The sequence below is a fragment of the Antrostomus carolinensis genome, unplaced genomic scaffold (assembly GCF_000700745.2).
Source record: "Antrostomus carolinensis isolate BGI_N321 unplaced genomic scaffold, ASM70074v2 scaffold23947, whole genome shotgun sequence".
Lineage (NCBI taxonomy): Eukaryota > Metazoa > Chordata > Aves > Caprimulgiformes > Caprimulgidae > Antrostomus > Antrostomus carolinensis.
The window spans coordinates 22,101-39,292 of NW_010328386.1; the positions used below are offsets into that span (position 1 = coordinate 22,101).

At 37.7% G+C, this 17,192-nt stretch overlaps 1 protein-coding gene across 1 annotated transcript in view; it reads right to left on the minus strand.

The window, feature by feature from the left end:
• The window catches only part of LOC104528277 (STE20/SPS1-related proline-alanine-rich protein kinase), a gene marked incomplete at both ends in the record, with an annotated part of 55,316 nt that overhangs the window by 19,370 nt on the left and 18,754 nt on the right, over positions 1 to 17,192 (minus strand). Inside the window, 9 exons of the mRNA XM_029086019.1 lie at positions 646 to 711; positions 817 to 865; positions 4,203 to 4,336; positions 4,531 to 4,632; positions 4,733 to 4,842; positions 7,298 to 7,353; positions 9,495 to 9,636; positions 10,963 to 11,071; positions 16,190 to 16,302. Coding sequence (XP_028941852.1) covers positions 646 to 711; positions 817 to 865; positions 4,203 to 4,336; positions 4,531 to 4,632; positions 4,733 to 4,842; positions 7,298 to 7,353; positions 9,495 to 9,636; positions 10,963 to 11,071; positions 16,190 to 16,302 — 881 coding nt within the window. The remainder of the gene's footprint in view (positions 1 to 645; positions 712 to 816; positions 866 to 4,202; positions 4,337 to 4,530; positions 4,633 to 4,732; positions 4,843 to 7,297; positions 7,354 to 9,494; positions 9,637 to 10,962; positions 11,072 to 16,189; positions 16,303 to 17,192) is intronic.

Below are 17,192 nucleotides of genomic sequence, written 5' to 3' on the forward strand. Positions count from 1 at the left end.
TACTCCAGACTAAAGTTTTAAAATACTTACCTGTTAAGAATTATTTTTTTTAGTTCTGCTGCACATGACCCGGTAAGCTCATTTACACAAGTGCCAAAGGCACCACAGAAATACCAGCTTATGCCATAGCTGTGGGTTTAACCCTATCACCTGTAGGATAAGGCTTCACTGGTCTGAATAACTCAGCAGCACTCTTGCAGAGTTTGGACCCAATTTCCATACATTTGGGTGTCACATTTGAAATAACAAAAAGAACCAGGTAGACCTCTATAAATGCCGTTTATAGCATCTTCACCGTTACTCTCGGTGATCAATGAAGATATGAATTCGGCAATTTATGTACCTATACGTATGCAGATTACTTTTTATTTGCACAACCATTTCACCTGTAGCTTTCTAAAAGGGAGCGGGGAAAAGTTGTATCATGTATGATGACAAATACCATATATCATTTTGGCAAGGCCAGAAAGGAAGTCAAAATGCCCCAGGGCTTCCTGGAGAAAGCTGCAGAAACCATTAATTCAGCAGTCACTATCTTTGAAGGACTGCATAAGAGAATGGCTCAGTCAGCCAACTAAAATGTAAGACAACTGAACAGTCCCTGCTTTCTCTTGCATAGAAAGAAAAAGACATGAATACACTCACCTTTTTTGCTCTTTGTGCTATATTAGGCGTTCTAGTGAGAAGCTTTTCAATCAGGTATTCTCTATTCTGCAAAATCAACATTTGTTAAGTTAAAAATCAATACAAGGAAAGAAGAAATTTCACGAGATTTTAAGGCAGAGCAAAATTTACTCGTAGGGTTAAACGCTTTACCTTGGCTTTCTGGAAAAATTTGCATTTTAAAAGTTCTGCTGCTGTGGGCCTGAAAGATCAATAATAAATTAGAACAGAAAACAAAGACCCCTCTCAGTGAATACAGTACAAGACGTTAGTTAAATGGTACGCCTCTAATACTTTTGAATTAGTACTGTATGAATGGGGGATGAATGATAATAGCTATTTAATTTATTCACACATACTCACTTAACCACACATTAAAAAATTAAGCCTTCTTATGGCAAAAATACCACAAAAAAAAAAAACCAAACCCCAATCTCTAAGTTGTCCCCTTTTTCCTCCCTTTTCCTTTCGACACAAATGCATTTTACCCTTAAAATAAAACAAAACAAAAAACAAACAAAACAACAACAACAACAAAAAAAGAGAGTCAGGTATCATGTTCTTCCCCAAGTGGCTGAACTTTGCTCCACAGCAATAAAATAATAATTACATTTTCTAAACAGTGGTATCAATACCTGCTACCGGCATTCTTTTACCTCACTGATGTCAGCAGGTATTCGCAAGAAACTATACTGACACTATTAACATGATGCATAAGCCAAAAATAGTGTCATCAGCAGCATCTTCCAACCAAACAGACGAATAGAAATCAAAGCCACAGTTATAAGTTCAAAACCTAGACATTTCACTTTTACTTGCAGTTCAGCTCAAGTCTCTTTCTTCCCATCATCATCAAGTTTTTATTTTTGACATTTTCAACAGATAATCATAATCTTGCAGCTGCCAAAGTGATTCCAGGATCCAACAGCAGGATTTGTCTCCCATAGCTTCAGGGATGTAAAAAGCTACTTATCTAGCCAAAGGCAGACCGGTACTGAAGCAAACTCTGGAGAGAAAGCTAAGCATCTCTTGGGATGGATCCTCCAGTTTCTTTCCATCCTTTCCATTAGAAGCCCATACCACTATCCAAGACTAATTTTGACATGGCTAGGTTTAGGGAAGCCAAAATCTCCAAGATACATAATTTCTAAATGAACAGAAGCAACTTCTGCTATAGAAAGAGACTAGATATAGCACAAGCTAGATAAGACAGGGAAAAGCTTAAATTTTGGAAGTTTCAATCTCAAAAAAACTCCCAAAATCTGAACTAACTTATTTCTCTGAGGACAAATCTGAAGAATAAGTGAAGAAAAGAGTAGTAAGTAGTGTGTATGTATTATCGGTTCACTCCTGTTAGACATAATGAAACAGCTCCTGACATCAACAGAAAACATCCAGTTTAGACTCAGACAGTAGTTCCACAGAGCACTTATTTTTCTTCCCCTCCAAAGCATCAAACTCTACAATAAAGGAGTTCTTACTAGGGGTACTATGGAGACCACCAGGCTTAGCAGTAATTCACACATAAACCTTGGATAAGCAAAAAGGAAGAAAACATTTAAAAATAAAAAAATCAGTTTCTGTGTCAAAGTTTTAAAGTTCTATCTCAAATTAACTCTTAACTTTAAGACAAGTTTCAGTGATCCAGTACCATCGCATCTCATAACAGGGATATGCACAGTCAAAAGCTAGAGTCTTAGTGAAGTTTTATCCAAACTAGTGTTCTCCATTCCTCTACCATTAATTATGCCAGACACTTCTGAACTGGTCTGCACATGCTCTCTGGGACTGTTTTCCACACAGACCGTGGCAGTGAATTGCAGCTCAGGACTGTAAGCAGCATCCTTGGCACTGGGGAGAGAAACACCCACAGACAGATCCCCAAAAGAAAACATTATGGTCTGAGACAGTAACAGCCCTAGACTTTGCCACAACGAGCAGGCACTTCTCCCACAACTGGCACAACGACGACGGAGGTATCTCTGTGCAAAATTTAATACTGGCTTGGAAAAAACATTAAAAAATAGTGATGACCCCCACGATATAAGGACACTCACTCCTCGGTTAGAGTAACTGGCACACAGATCTAATCACCTATCTGCTGATCTAATTGTTCAATTCTAGGTAATCCTGAGTATGAAGACACTGCAGTGTAATAAATGAGTATAATTAGTTTAAACACTAATGTTTCAACACTGATGTCATAACTAGAGATCAGGTAAGTCAGCACTACGTTTTCAAGGAAAGAAGGAAAAACATTTTATTTATTTACTTCAAATTATTTTCATACCAATTTAATCTTGCCCTGAAAATTGCTAAGCACTGGAAACAAAAAGAAGCTTGATTATCCAGAACACATTTCATTCTTAGCTGTAAGCAGCCAAACTGTAGCACTAAGCTTAAAGTATCAGGACTTACTAAGAACACCAGCTCTAAGGGTCTGAGAATCTGAACACCGTACATAAATGATCCTTCAGTGAAAAAAAGAATTCGAAGGATTTCAAGAATAAAGATGCTGCCACATGATCTTTTTTCTTAACTATACTTGTTCTCTAGTATTGCTGCTGGAACCTTTTCGACTTCACTCCCTACGACAGTATCCTGGACTTAAGCTACTGTAACATCAGTGAAGACGAGTACACACCATAGAAGACCCACACAGTACTCAATCAGGATTGCTCCCTGAATAATTTTTTTCCCAGAAATACCATCTCTGAAACTCCTCAAAAAGTGATATATTAAATACCCTTAGGAAATAAAGTTAATTAGAACATTTCTCCTCCAACTCTTTAGCAAAGGAAACCTACAAAAATGGATCTGCATAGGAATGAACAGAGGATAAATAAATTAATCGTACTGGGAACTCGGGACCTCAGCAATGGTTTTGGAGTAGAAGTTTAGTATTTTCATCACCATGGCTATTCCATTCACAAAACACAGCAAGAAAGAACAAATCATAAAGATACTATGACGTGCAATTGCCTACATAAACATGAGGAAAACTTTGAACAAGCTTGGAGCCCCTAACTTTACAGTAAAAAAATAAATACCTCTTAATAAGCAATTTTCTCTGGAAATATCCAAGTTAAAGACAATACTAAGCTTACGTCACAAAATCAGAAAATCAACATTAAATTATTTATTTACTTTTAATTTATTTTAAAGGCCAAGAGACTGGTATGTTTGGTTACCAACAGTTCTGTCTGATCAAACTGAACATTCTTGTTAGACTTACACACAATATCAAGATTTATATCTTGCCTCAAATGAGAAATGAAGAATGTCTAGCAAGGACTTCTGTTTGATCAGATTTTAATTCAAAAGTATATTTATATATAAATAAATTAGGTTAACAACCCAGAAGAAAACTTAAAATGACAATTAAGAGGCAATTTCTTCTCCCCAGATGAAGACTGACTGCAGGCTGCTACTTAAAAAATTCAAATCATACACTTAAAGATGATGTTTAAATACTGGAACTTTAAGTAGTCCATACATTTAAAAAAGGGATTCCACTGTACATGGCAATAATGACCTACCTTTTGGAAGGATCTTTTTGAAGGCATAATGAAATCAGTTTTCTAAAGGATTTGCCATACTTTTTCATCATCTCCTTGTCCTCTACACCTGTCTCTAAAGTAGGAGGGTCATTTTGAAGCGTCAGCATTAACACCTACAATAATCCCAAAAAAAAGGTACTATAAGCAAAATCAATTCAAAACATATTGAAATTAAAAGAGAATAAATATTCCATAGAATACCTATATTTAGACATCTTGAGTTGCTACTGAAAATGAAGTAGTGCTGACTATCTAGCAGCATTAATAATACAGCTAACAGCATAAAGTAATACAAAGTGATCGTTACTTTCATAGGAGGGTATTTGTGATAAGGTGCTGCTCCTGTTGCTAACTCAATGGCTGTTATCCCAAAACTCCACATATCAGCCTTGAAGTCATAACCTCGCACCTGGAATAGAATCAGAAAGGAAAAACAAGGCAGTGACGTCTCAAGTTCCAAAAATTAAAGACTGAAGATACATATATATTTTTTTTAACATTGGGAATACCTGCTCCATTACTTCAGGGGCCATCCAACATGGAGTACCAACAAATGTTTTCCTTACTTTGTTACGAGTAACATCACCTCCCGTTGCTAAAAATGCACTAACGCCAAAATCTGGGAAAGGGAAAAAAAGTTGAAATCTGTTAACCTACCAGTAACAAAGCAAAGGTTTTACACTTTAGAAATTAAGTCAATTCATACAGATGTACTTAAAGAAACTCTCCATTGCTTACCTTTGTTTTGTGACACATTGTTCTTGAAATGCTATGGAATAGATGGTATAGTTTTATCTGCAAGATCTGCACTAGAACACCCTCAAGTTTAACCTCCTAGTATGTGTTTTCGTGAATATGGTTACAAAGGACTCCAGAACATCTGCCACTTAAGGTTTTCAAATGTGCACTTTGAACCAAGGTTTGAAAGGTTTGCATCTGCTGTTGCTCAAAGAGAAGGCACTACTTCTGTACAGCTACTAAATTTGAATGCAATTTGAACAAGAGATAATACTATATATAACTTAAATAGTTATGAAGACTTAGCAAATCAAAAATAATCAAAGGGATCAACTTTATATATTTAATAGTAGACCATGACACTAATAAATGCCCAAAATAGCAAAAAACCTTAGTGTTCTGTTAACCTGTCACTACATCAGTGACAGCTGTATGGCAGAGGTCGGGGACAAATGGAAGAAGAGCAGATTACCAATGTATGGAGAAATAGTGCCACTCTGACCAGAGCTATACGAAGAGTATTTTAGACTGTGCTATTTATAACCAAACTATACTGAAATCAAGTAGCTCACTATAGACATACTTCATTTTTTATTTTCCTATTGTTTTCCTATTGTTCCCTGATTTTAAAGTTGAAAGTAAAAAATCAGTAACTACAGAAAACATAGTTCTATCACTCCTTTCCACTAAACAACCATTAAGCAACACAGACTCAAATTCTGGATCTCTTCTACATCACTAAAACACACAGAAATATAGGAGACAAGTAAGAAGCAAGCTTCAAGCAATATTCTTTAGTTTTCCCTGCAGCTTGCGTGATGAATAAAACCCCCTTTTTTTCTCCAAAATCTCTAAGTCTTTGCATAAATAGACAGTTTTTGTTTTTATTTCTGAAAAGCATTAATAGCCACAGAAACACCTGCTTCTAAGTTTTTAATGCCCTAAAAATCAATGCTGGTATCAGTGACAGTTTCCTGAAGAGGAACTATTGCTTATAAGGAAAAGCTGAATAGGCAGAAATAAAAAAAAAAAAAAATTCATAAATTTATTAATTTAACCAAAAGAACCTAAATTCTTCTAGCAAATAAAAAGCAGAATTATCAGGTATCTTTTCTCCAAACACAGATTTTACTTGGTCGAGGCAAAGGGATGTAAAAAAAGATTAATTTCAGCCTCTTGGACATTCAAAATTGGTTTTCAGTTAATGTGCAACTTTCAGCTGTCTGAAACAGAACACCTCCACACCAACAAAGAAACAAGCTTGACACTGCTTCATTTTTCACCTGAAGATAGGAAATAACCTGGTATTGAAATAATGCATCACAGAAAGACACTTTCCACATACCTAACCAGCCACTGAACTTCCTCAGTCCCGCCTGCACTGGACACCCTGGCAATACAATTAAAGCCTTACTCACTAAGATGTCTACAGCAAAAAGGAAGAGAAGGCCAATAACCAAGCCCTGGAGTTGAACTAGAAAGGGATAAACAAAGCTGTTGTTTGAATGTTATCTGATTACTGAGAGGGAAGATTTTATTATGGGTGAAAGTAATAATCTAAAGTCAACAGCTTTATTTCAGATGGCTCATGAGATTTTATCTTTCAACTTTTTAGTTATGATTTTTTAATTAGGTTGTTTGTCTGGATATCTACTCCTTTACAGCATGAGAATATCTAAAAAATACTTGAACAACATAGACCTAGAATGTCAGCAGTTGCCCAAATTGCTATACAAAGTGAAGACAACTGCAGGGTATAATCAAGTGGATAAATTAATATTAAGTATCTTATTAAAATTCAAGTCTGTAAAATTGACTACTTACTTAAAAAGTCTTGAACTCGGAACAGAATACTTAGAACTGCTCCAAATTAGTAAAATGGTTCACCCATGAGCCAATCTTTTCCTGTCCAGCTTCAGAGATTTCAGACACTGGTATATTAAAGCCCTCAAAATATATATTTTGAGGTATTGTTTATTTAAAAAGAACTTTTCATAGTCATTTTTTATTACTGAGAGCTACTAAAGACAAAGCTTTGATCGCCGGGTCACAAGCTATACATGAACTGTATAGCCTGTACCTGGGAGTACACTGGGAGAGGGGGTAGGTATCACCACATGCTCACTGTATTTTCCAGATATCTGATACTAACTTGAGAGATGGGATATGGGGTCTTCCTCAGTACTTAAGCTCTTATGAAGACCAAATAATTTTATCCTGACAGCACAGATACATTCAGAAGATATTTAATGCTAATACACGCTCAACTGTAACCAACCAATACCACTGCATTACCTTTTTATTTTATTTAGCCATTACTCTACCAGCACCATTACCTGCTATTTGTACAGAGCCATCTTCACCCAGAAGAATGTTGCCAGCCTTCAAATCTCTAGAATATACAAACAGAGGTTACTTTTATGTATGAAAGTACATATGTGCACATTTTATGTAAATAAATATTGCATATTAATTAGTTTTACAAGAAAGCATTTTAGAACTTAAAAGATAGAAACAGGAACTGAAGTATAAAATGTAACTGATTTACAATAAAACAGAGTACAGAGTTCAAACTCTCACAATCTCTGTCTCGTATAAAAAGACTCAATTTCAGTTTTGGCATAAAATTAGCAGAATTCAGAGATATTTCTGTTCTCAAAATCTATTTAGGTCCCAAGTTTGGTTTACCACCTTTTATAAATCTAATCTCACAAACTGAGAGCTTTCTGAGCTTTAAAACGAGAATTAATGCTTTCTCACATCCAACTGCACCACTAGAAGTTCAAAAAAAGTTATTGTCTTTGATCTCTTCACAGAAAAAAGACCCATCTTCAAGAAAGGTAAATATACTGCAGATTTCTATCCAACGAAGCTATGAAGGCTTAGAAACAGCAATCCAATTTTGCTATAGGGTACCATGATTTAAAGTTACTTGACAATGAATCTGTCAAAAATTCAGCATGTGCTTAACAGTCGAGTATATCCATTTAACAGGCTATTCATGCATAATGTTAAGAAGAAACCTTTCTGGCTGACTTTTTTTGATAGAAATATGCATCCCATTCTTAATGCACAGGATAAATCTTTCATATGGACTGTATCATAAACATTAAGAATTTGAGCAAATCAATCTTTCCAAGATTTACTGAAAATAATTAACACACTGCTACTGAAAGGCAATATAACCTGTTTCCTTACACGTAAACAAGAATGCATCGAAACAACAGAACAAAATCCCTGAACAATTTTGGAAACATCTCCAACTGGCAAATACCACCTGATACAGTGTTCCCTGAACTACCACAGCTTTCACCTACTACATATGTGGGAAAAGGAACACACACTGCATCGTCTTCAGCAGGACTTCTGTGGTACTACACAGTTTACAAATCAGATGTTATAAAAAAAGAGAAATCTCAGATGTAAAAAATAGATATGTCTCTTTTAAAAACAGACAAGGGGAATTCCCAAATCCGACCTCAAAGGATTCTGTTATCCTTAAAATCTAATGAATGTTCCTTCCGCAACAATATCAGCTTAACAGAAGACTAGGAATTAAGGTTTGAGGCAGATCTTTGGCATCCCAGACCAGAAGTCAAGATAATTGTTCTTTATTTCGCCATTTATCTCAATTTTCTCTCTGCAAAAGGAGGAAATAGTTCTTCATTTACATCAGAGGCAGTTCATTTATAAGATGAGACACAAGAAGTACACATAAAGAACAAGTACTGTGCTACATCTGCACTACCTCCATTCTCAAGAGTTCTGTCTGCAGTGAATCTGTTCTTTGTTTAAAAGGTTGCCTTATAAAAGGCAGACAGAGAGCCTCTTGTAGGCACCTTCCTTAAAAGGCAAGTTCACCTAAGTAAAACTAATTATGGAGGTCAGAGTACAGCACTTCTAACATTCAAACAGTGGAAGCAATCTGGGGATTGCTACAGCAGGTATGTATAGATCACCCCAGAGGATTTGCACAATTTACACGGAGGAAGTCAGTGGAGAGAGAACATATAGAAAAGAACAATCACTAGATGCATATACACCAAGATGCAGTTCCATAGTACCGATCCCAGTGTCGCATGTGGTCATAAAGAGAGGTCTGTAGAGTTGTAACAGACATTATTGATTACCAGGAAAAAATAAATTTCACATTTATACAGCAGTGCCCAAGATCAGAGGTTTACTGTGCAACACAATAACCCAGTCATAGACCATAGCACATAAACTAGATTCAGATGAGATATTTGGTGTACCAGCAGGCAGAGAAGCAGAGACCACAGTTCTGGCATACTTAATGCAGCACAGATCTATCCTAACTATAGGAGAGACAGGCAAGTATTAAGTATTAGTGACAAACTGCAGTCAGGATTACAGTGCCTGTCCGAGTGTCATCATTTGATAATTACTGATCGCATTTACATTGTATGTGAAAGAGGCAAGACAATTTGCTTCGCCAAGCTACTGCAGCTGACCAGTATCAACAAACTATGCACACAACTTAGAAAATTCTTTTCACTACGTATATGTTCCTACCTGTGAATTTGCCCATTCCTGTGTAGATAGTCTAAGCCCTCCAAAACTTCTTTAAGAATTGTTGCTATTATGGGTTCTTCAAGGACACCATTTTTGTGCTCTCCTCTGTTGACAATATACTTTATTATGTCAAGCATTGAACCTATATAGCAGATCCAGTAAAGAAAAAAGCATATATACATCACTATCACATCAGATTCTTAAGAAAGTTATATTTCTTCATTCTTTCTACGCTACTGCAATTTACATCCTTGCATGTACGTGTAAAGATCTCACGTAACTATCTCTCAGAATAAAGCACACCACTACCTCGTTCAAATGAGAAACAAGGCATTGTTTTTTCTCAGGAGTACTGTAACACTCAATGATCCACTAGAAAGATCTACTAACAGCTTGTTAATTTACCATTTATTAAAAATTCAGGAGTATCCCACATTTAAACTGACATGTACAGCAAAGGTTTTGGTTTATTATCCAGCTTAGAGTGTGGTTCATGTGTTCACAATGTAGAATAAAGATGTAGCTGCAAAACTGGAAGGAGATATCCTCTGCAAACAAATGATGACAACATCCTTAGCAACACCCAGTTTGACATGATTCAGTTATTATAAATTTCAAGGAATCTAATAGCAACGTTTTCTTTTTATCAAAGCATTTTTCAACAGCTCACGGTAAATTCCTGTCATGAATCACTGGTTCCTCTCAGGGTCTATGCTTGCTTTTGATTGAACTGAGCAATTCAACCAAATGTGATGCAACATGTGATGGTTTATGAGCACTTCTTGTCCTTCCTTTCCAGCATGATGGTGCAGTAGTCTGCTGCCATCAAGACTAATCTTGAAGAACATAATGTAGGGACCAGGACAACCACATCTTCTTTTGGAGCCTCACTTTTCTAAGCCACAAGTACATTCAGTTCAGACCCTTTTCCTTCTCCCAGAACCAAATAAGATTTTTATACCATTAACTATCATCACAAAAACTGTAATGAGTGTTTGGTTAGTTTAAGCAATGAAAAAAGCAACATGTATAATGCCTGTCCTAGGAAGAATCTTCTTCAAATAAAGAATGAGAAACACTCATTATGAAATCAGAAGTGTGCACATTTTTACAAAAACAAAGTGGGTTCTAGAGAAACTCGAAAAAGGACACACTGACAGAAGTGACTTAATTCTCATCAGTTTTCCTTACACAGCCATGTTAATATATTGATTCAGAATAAAAAATTACAGTAGTTAGATCACTAGAGTTTATCTCAGTAATTCTTCGCCTGTATTATCACTATACATAAACAAACTTTCTAAGCTTGCACATTTCTGCAATAACACACTTATGTCTCAAGGTTCATCTTATGTAGTCTCTCTCCACCATCCTTACTTGGTTTAGATCAATTAACTCAAAGGAGGTATATTAGGAAAAAAAATCATACCATTTCCTTGCAGCTAAAGAAGTAAAACCAGTAACTTACCCCCACTTAACAGCTTCATAACCAGCCAAAGTTCATCCTTCACCACAAAAGATGTGTAATAGGTCACCACATTGGGGTGATTGCATTGACTCATTGCTTGAATTTCTTTCTGTAAGAAATACAAAGCCCAACATAACACAGCCAGGTATCAGTTCTGCTTCCATAGAGAGAAAGTTTAATTTTCAAAGTGAAATACTGTAATAGAAACAAAGTACGCACAGAATATGCATCAAGGCACCAAAACATTTCAAATTACCTATAGATCTGCATGCAAGACAAAACATTATTGCAAAGAACACAAGGAGGTTTGGCCAGGAGATACAGGTGTAACTACATCAATTTTCTTCTTAGAGTAGCAAAGAAATTACTGTTAAAAGTCACAAATTCAGATCGAGTAATGAAGAATGAGCAGTCTCCAAGAGCTGAAGGTGTAGGTACAGGCTGGACAACAAAACACAAGGAAAGGTAAAAATCTACTGCCTTTCCTGTTCAGAAGGGATATGAAAAGAGTAGAATGCGAGCAGGTGGGAAAGGGGGAAGGCAACTGTCAGACAAAGGACACAGCACCACTGGCTCAGCTACTGTGGGACGGACGGGTGGACACCAGAGCCACGCAATCAAACAGAAGTGCAAGAGGAAAGAGCAATGTTACAGACAGAAGTCAGAGGAAACAATTCATTAGAAGAGCACGCAGTCACAAACAGATGCACAACGTGGCACTACCAAGTAACACTATCTAGGACATGCCACAGCTGTACACAGTAAGAATGACTGCCTTGTATCTGCTATTTCACACAGAGTCCTTTTTCTATTCACTCTTTCATATAATTGTTCTGCAACACCTTTCTGGCAATTATCTGGCCAGTCCTTTACATAGGAGTGTTTAGGCTTCCTCTGCACTGGAAGCTTTGGCCTAACACCAACTTAAGCTCCCACAGCCTTACTTCTCCCTATCCACCTCCAGCCACACAGCCCCGATCCATCCCTGGTACTAAGGATGTGGTCCCAGAGGGTAAGCCAGTCAGGGAGCTAATCCAGCTAAAAACCAAACTCTTCCACCTCCCATCCCTCCACAAAAAGCAACTGCTTTCAGGTGGACCCATGTTACATGCTGACTCAGCAGCAGTGGTGCAAGGCCAGCACTATGCCAGTCCCACTCAGACTGATTAAAGTTGACACAGATGCCATTTTCAACTTTCAGCCTTAACTCAGCATGTGTTTGAAATAGGGATTTTTTGTTGTTATTTGCAATGCACTCGAGATCACAGTCACTTTCTAATAAAGAGTTAATTGTATGAATTAAAGACTCTGATTTAATCTCATGATGCTTGTTGGTGACTACTAAGTCAGGCCATAGTTTGACACACATTTCAACTAGCCCTGTTGTCAAGAGTCTTCCCTAGACAATGTCTGAGCCTTGAACCACAGCAGACGAATGCCTGGATAGACATGCAATGAACCTGAATAACTGAGCAATCTGCAAAATAGCTTATTTCTTTTGGTTTTGGGGGGGGTTTTGTTTGGTTGGGTTTTGGGGTTTTTTCTGCACCGGGAGACAGTAGGTGGAAAAAAGAAGAAAGTTATGTGGGACTCATTTCCCTTCCCAGGAAACATGTCAGCTTAAACACAAGTCAAAGTATTGCCTCAGGTTTTTAATTCAGCTAGCCATACCAACTCTTCACTGTAACTCTCCTGCTCTTTATTGCTATTTTGTTTCTTACATTGTTTTATTGTTTTCCTACACTGGTAACATAATGATGCCTCAAAAAGTCTACCTGCTACTGCAGGGCAGAAATACACCTCATCTATTTTATTCACACATTAATGGTGCAGAAATGTAACTAATTGACTGTGGTAAACTTCACTATCTTTAACTCAAAAGTGCTTTGAGTATTTTGTCTACTTTCATCAACTCAACAGCAAAAATTGAGCTATCACAGTAACCGTGGCCAAAAGCATCTTGTGTCTCAGCTCTGGTGACTTTTTTCAAAGAGAGCCTTTGAAAAACAAAAATCAGTAAAGAGAAAGCACCCCATGAGAGATAAGGGATTAAATTTTAGTAATGAAAGTATTCATTTCAGACTTGCAGTTCTGGAGAGCCCCAGTCACACACAGAATGGTAATCCCCCAAATAAATTGCAGTTATTTGGCTGAGGCCCATGATACGCACAGGTGAGAGAGAAAAGCATTCACTTAAAATACACTGTTAGACGAAAAGCTTGCAGCAGGACGTCCAGGAGAATGCCCTGGAGCCTTCTTCACGTTCACCTCACTTTAGATAGTCAACAGCACCAAAGCTATAACAGCACCTCAAATGCAGTCCCTCCCCCTCATCCCTCTGCTTCTCCCTTCCGTATGCTAGCAAAAGTGTTTGTGCACTGGATCAGCAAATACGTCCAGGTTAAAAGCTAACTTGTTTTCGGCCAAGTTATTCCTGATCCAGTTGCACCAAGCAGCTGTACAAAAATGTGTGTCGGCCTAAGGGCAGGTGGGTGACACAGTTAATAAGCAACTGCGAGACAGCTCCTGTCAGTGCTCGGCTGCAGCGCCCACAGCGCCGGGCCCAGCTCCCAGCGACCAGGCAGGGGCCGCAGCTCTGTGGGTGCTTCCACGGGGCCTCCCCCACGGACACCCGGGGCGCGGCATAGCACACGAGGGGCTCCTCCAGAGAGCCTGCTCAAAGGGCTATCCAGAGCAGAAATGCAAACAGTTTAGAAAACTACTCAACTGAATAAGCCATTCTATAGAACGTTCTTTGCTTTGTAGCATGAAGTATTTTGTTTGTTTTAAAAAACTGGAGGTAAGGGGATGCGGGAAGATACCCAGGCAGGACAATACTAAAGACAGGAGTTTTTTCCTTGGCTCATGGGGTTAAGTTACATTCAGCTTACAATAGTGAGAACAGGGGACACTGCAGGAAACAGAGTATTGAGTTTCAGGAGTTTGGCAGTTTGTGTAACCTTAATATTTAAACGCCCTCCCCCACTGCCTTTCTATTTTAATTGACGCTGTTTCAAATCCTAAGTCTGCTTACATGGGCACCAGGCTTGCTGCATTTTCCACTTCTCTGAAGGCTACAGCTGAGGATTTCTGAGGGGTGCCTTTGCACACCATCCATAAGCGTTCAGCAGCAGGATTTTACAAAACAGCATGTTCAGAGGGCAGAAAGTTTTAGAATATCCCTGTGCCAATAGAAACTGATCAGAAAAACAAGTGATTGAAAACTGGGGAGACTCAAAAACAGTGTTAAAACACCCAAAACGCAAGAGCATTTTAAGTATTATCAACTGAAACAAAAATGTTAATACAGTCGTAACAAGAGTTTTGAAGATCAATGATGACCTTTTCCAGAATAACATCTCTATTTTTTAAACAAAATTTTTAAATTTCTCTATTCGAACTGAGTCAGAGTAAGTATAATTCCCTTTACAGAAAAAAAGCACAATTTATTATCCATATGTATGCATGCACACGTGGGTATGCAACTATAAAAATAGAAAGAATCACACATGGCCCTTTTTTTCTATTTTTTACCCTTCTAACCAGGAACTTGGAAAGCCAGAATTTATGTCCAGATCAAAACAGATCAACAAATAAAAGAAGCACAAAATCTGAACATAGAAAAGCAGAAATTGACTTACGTTAAAAAATAAAAAAAGATGGTATGGACAGTTGCCTTCATACCAAAAGCAAGCAATATGGGACCAAAAACTCAAGACCTATTGTCTCATTTGGCAGACAGTGGAGTTCATGTCAGCAATAAAGATACTCAAGCACTTGCTAAGGTAACTTTGTACCGGCTGGTAACTAACTGCAGTCATTTCTCTAGACCACCTGGATCTCTCCTGCAGATTTTTTTGGCAGTTTTGTCTGGTTTTATTTGTTGTAACCTTTTAATTCTTAATTCCCATTTGAATTCTAATAAAAAAAGATCAAATCTTGACCTTTTTCTATTACAATGATTAGCAGTATTTATGGTTTTATAGAAATGTTCTTTATGGGCTGTAGATGTTAACACATCATGCACAGCATCTCACCTTGGGCTGCTCTCTTTCTAAACACAATTCAGAATTTATCTTTTGAGTTTTCAGTTGACAGAAGTCTCACTGCCTCAGAGGTAACTTCCACTATCACAATCCTCTTTTAAAAAACACAACAATGTCCCGCACAAGCTGTTACATAAGCTGAAGGCGAATGCCATCAATCACCAGGGGAAGAGCATTTTGGGTCCTCCACTGTAAACAAGCCATTTTATCTGAAGAAACTGGATGGACCATACCCTCTGTATCAAATTCAAGATATCTTTTGCACTGGCAATTCCCTGCTGAGGAGCTCATTTCCTTCAGAGGCAGGAATTTCTGCATTAGAAAAAGCCCACAGTCTCTAGGCAGTAGTATAACCTGTGGAACAGAAGAGAGTGTTCTCACTTTTAGAATGGTTTTGTGTCCTTCAACTCTTGTTATGCTGCCTATATATAAATACACATTAGTCTTACAAGCACTTGACAAGGACCATTAGAAAGCAACAGGTTTTGTTTTTTAACAGTTCCTTGTGATTTTGTCTGGATTGCCATAACCAGTGCAGAGGAAAAACTCTTAAAAGTCCCTTTTACAAAGGGCCTCTTACAGGTCCCTTCCTCCTCTGATCAGTGACCCAAACAAACAGCATTCCTCAAACGGCTTGTTACGGCCTATCGGATAAAATGCGTGTTATTAGCTTTAACAAGAGTTTCCTTGTGTAGATGGCAGTGTAGCCACTCCTACTTTTCACCTCAAAAGTTGTCATTACAAAATGATCCAACAACTAGTTTTGGCCACATTTTGGTGCTTTAGACATTTTAAGGAGACCTACTAAAATTTATTTTGATATTTTTAATCAGTGTTTAACCAAAGGAAAATGTATGTTTCCTTGGTATTAAGAAAATACAAACAACCAGACAGTAATTTCTTGAAAATAAAGTCTCCTGAAAACAAGGGGTAAGGTTCTTCCCACAGTTCTCAACAGCTGGTTATCCCAAGATTCAAATTTGCACGTCTTGTTTTTGTGGCATTACAAAATATACGTGAGTAAAATGTTAAGGGGAAGGGCATATTTTTCAGATTATTTTCAAATCCTCTTCTCACTATTATCCTGCATAAAATTCTACCCTCACTCTTGGACCAAGCAAAAACCAAAATCAAAACAGAAGATAGTCTTCATGTAATACATTCCTCTCTGATTTACTTACAAGTAATTCATCCATACTGGTCTGGCATTTTTCTAAGTTGATCCTCTTTATTGCTACACGTTCTTGCCTGGGTTTGCATAGTGCTGCCTGGACAACTGCTGTAGCACCGCTACCTGAAAAAGGGCAGAAAAGGAACACAGTCTTAACATAACAGGAGTTAAACCAGTGGCCAACCTAAGAACCCCACACTGACAAAGAACTTAGAATCTGCTGTTTATCCTTTTTCAGTGCTTTCCCCACACGCACACCTTTCCACTAGCAAGACAGCTTGCACACTTCTCCACTGGAGAAGAAAAATCGCAGAACTGCTGTTCCATACTCCACATAAAATTCCCAAGCCGACAACTTAAAGTGATGTGCACATTTATCAAGTCACACCCACCACCTCAATGCATTTCCTAATAGCTTGGGAACCATTACGTTTTTGTCTTTGCACACATTCGTTTTAATCAAGAACACGGCTTGCACAATTAACACAATCAAAAACATTATGCAGGGAGGCAGAGAATGTGTGCACTATCAAATGTCATTTCTTTCTGTTCTTTCAGGTCAGTCCCTGTTTAAGTAGGTTTTTGTTCCTACTGTGCAATGAACAGGAAAATATCAATAAAATGCACATGTCAAATCTTCTACAGTTTCACCTACATTCCCGCTCCTTCGTCGTGATTAGGGTAACAATCTACAAAAAGCATGCTGATTCTTGCAAAGAGCACGGCAGGCACAAGTATCACACCAACAGCAAGATGCACATTGCTGAATGGCTCAGCACAGAAAGTCAGTCTTGCTTACCTGACGCACAAATCACATGGGGTCATACAACTATGGTGATACAGTTTGGCAGAATTGAACAAATTTTGAGGAAAGCATTAGAATAATTTTCTTTAGTATGCTTTATTTGCAAACAGCAGGAGTAAAACATCTTGTTGCTTCTTTTATCAAGCACTCACTGGCTTTGCTCTATCAGTATTGCCTCACTAAATTAATGAAATGATCGCAAGTAATA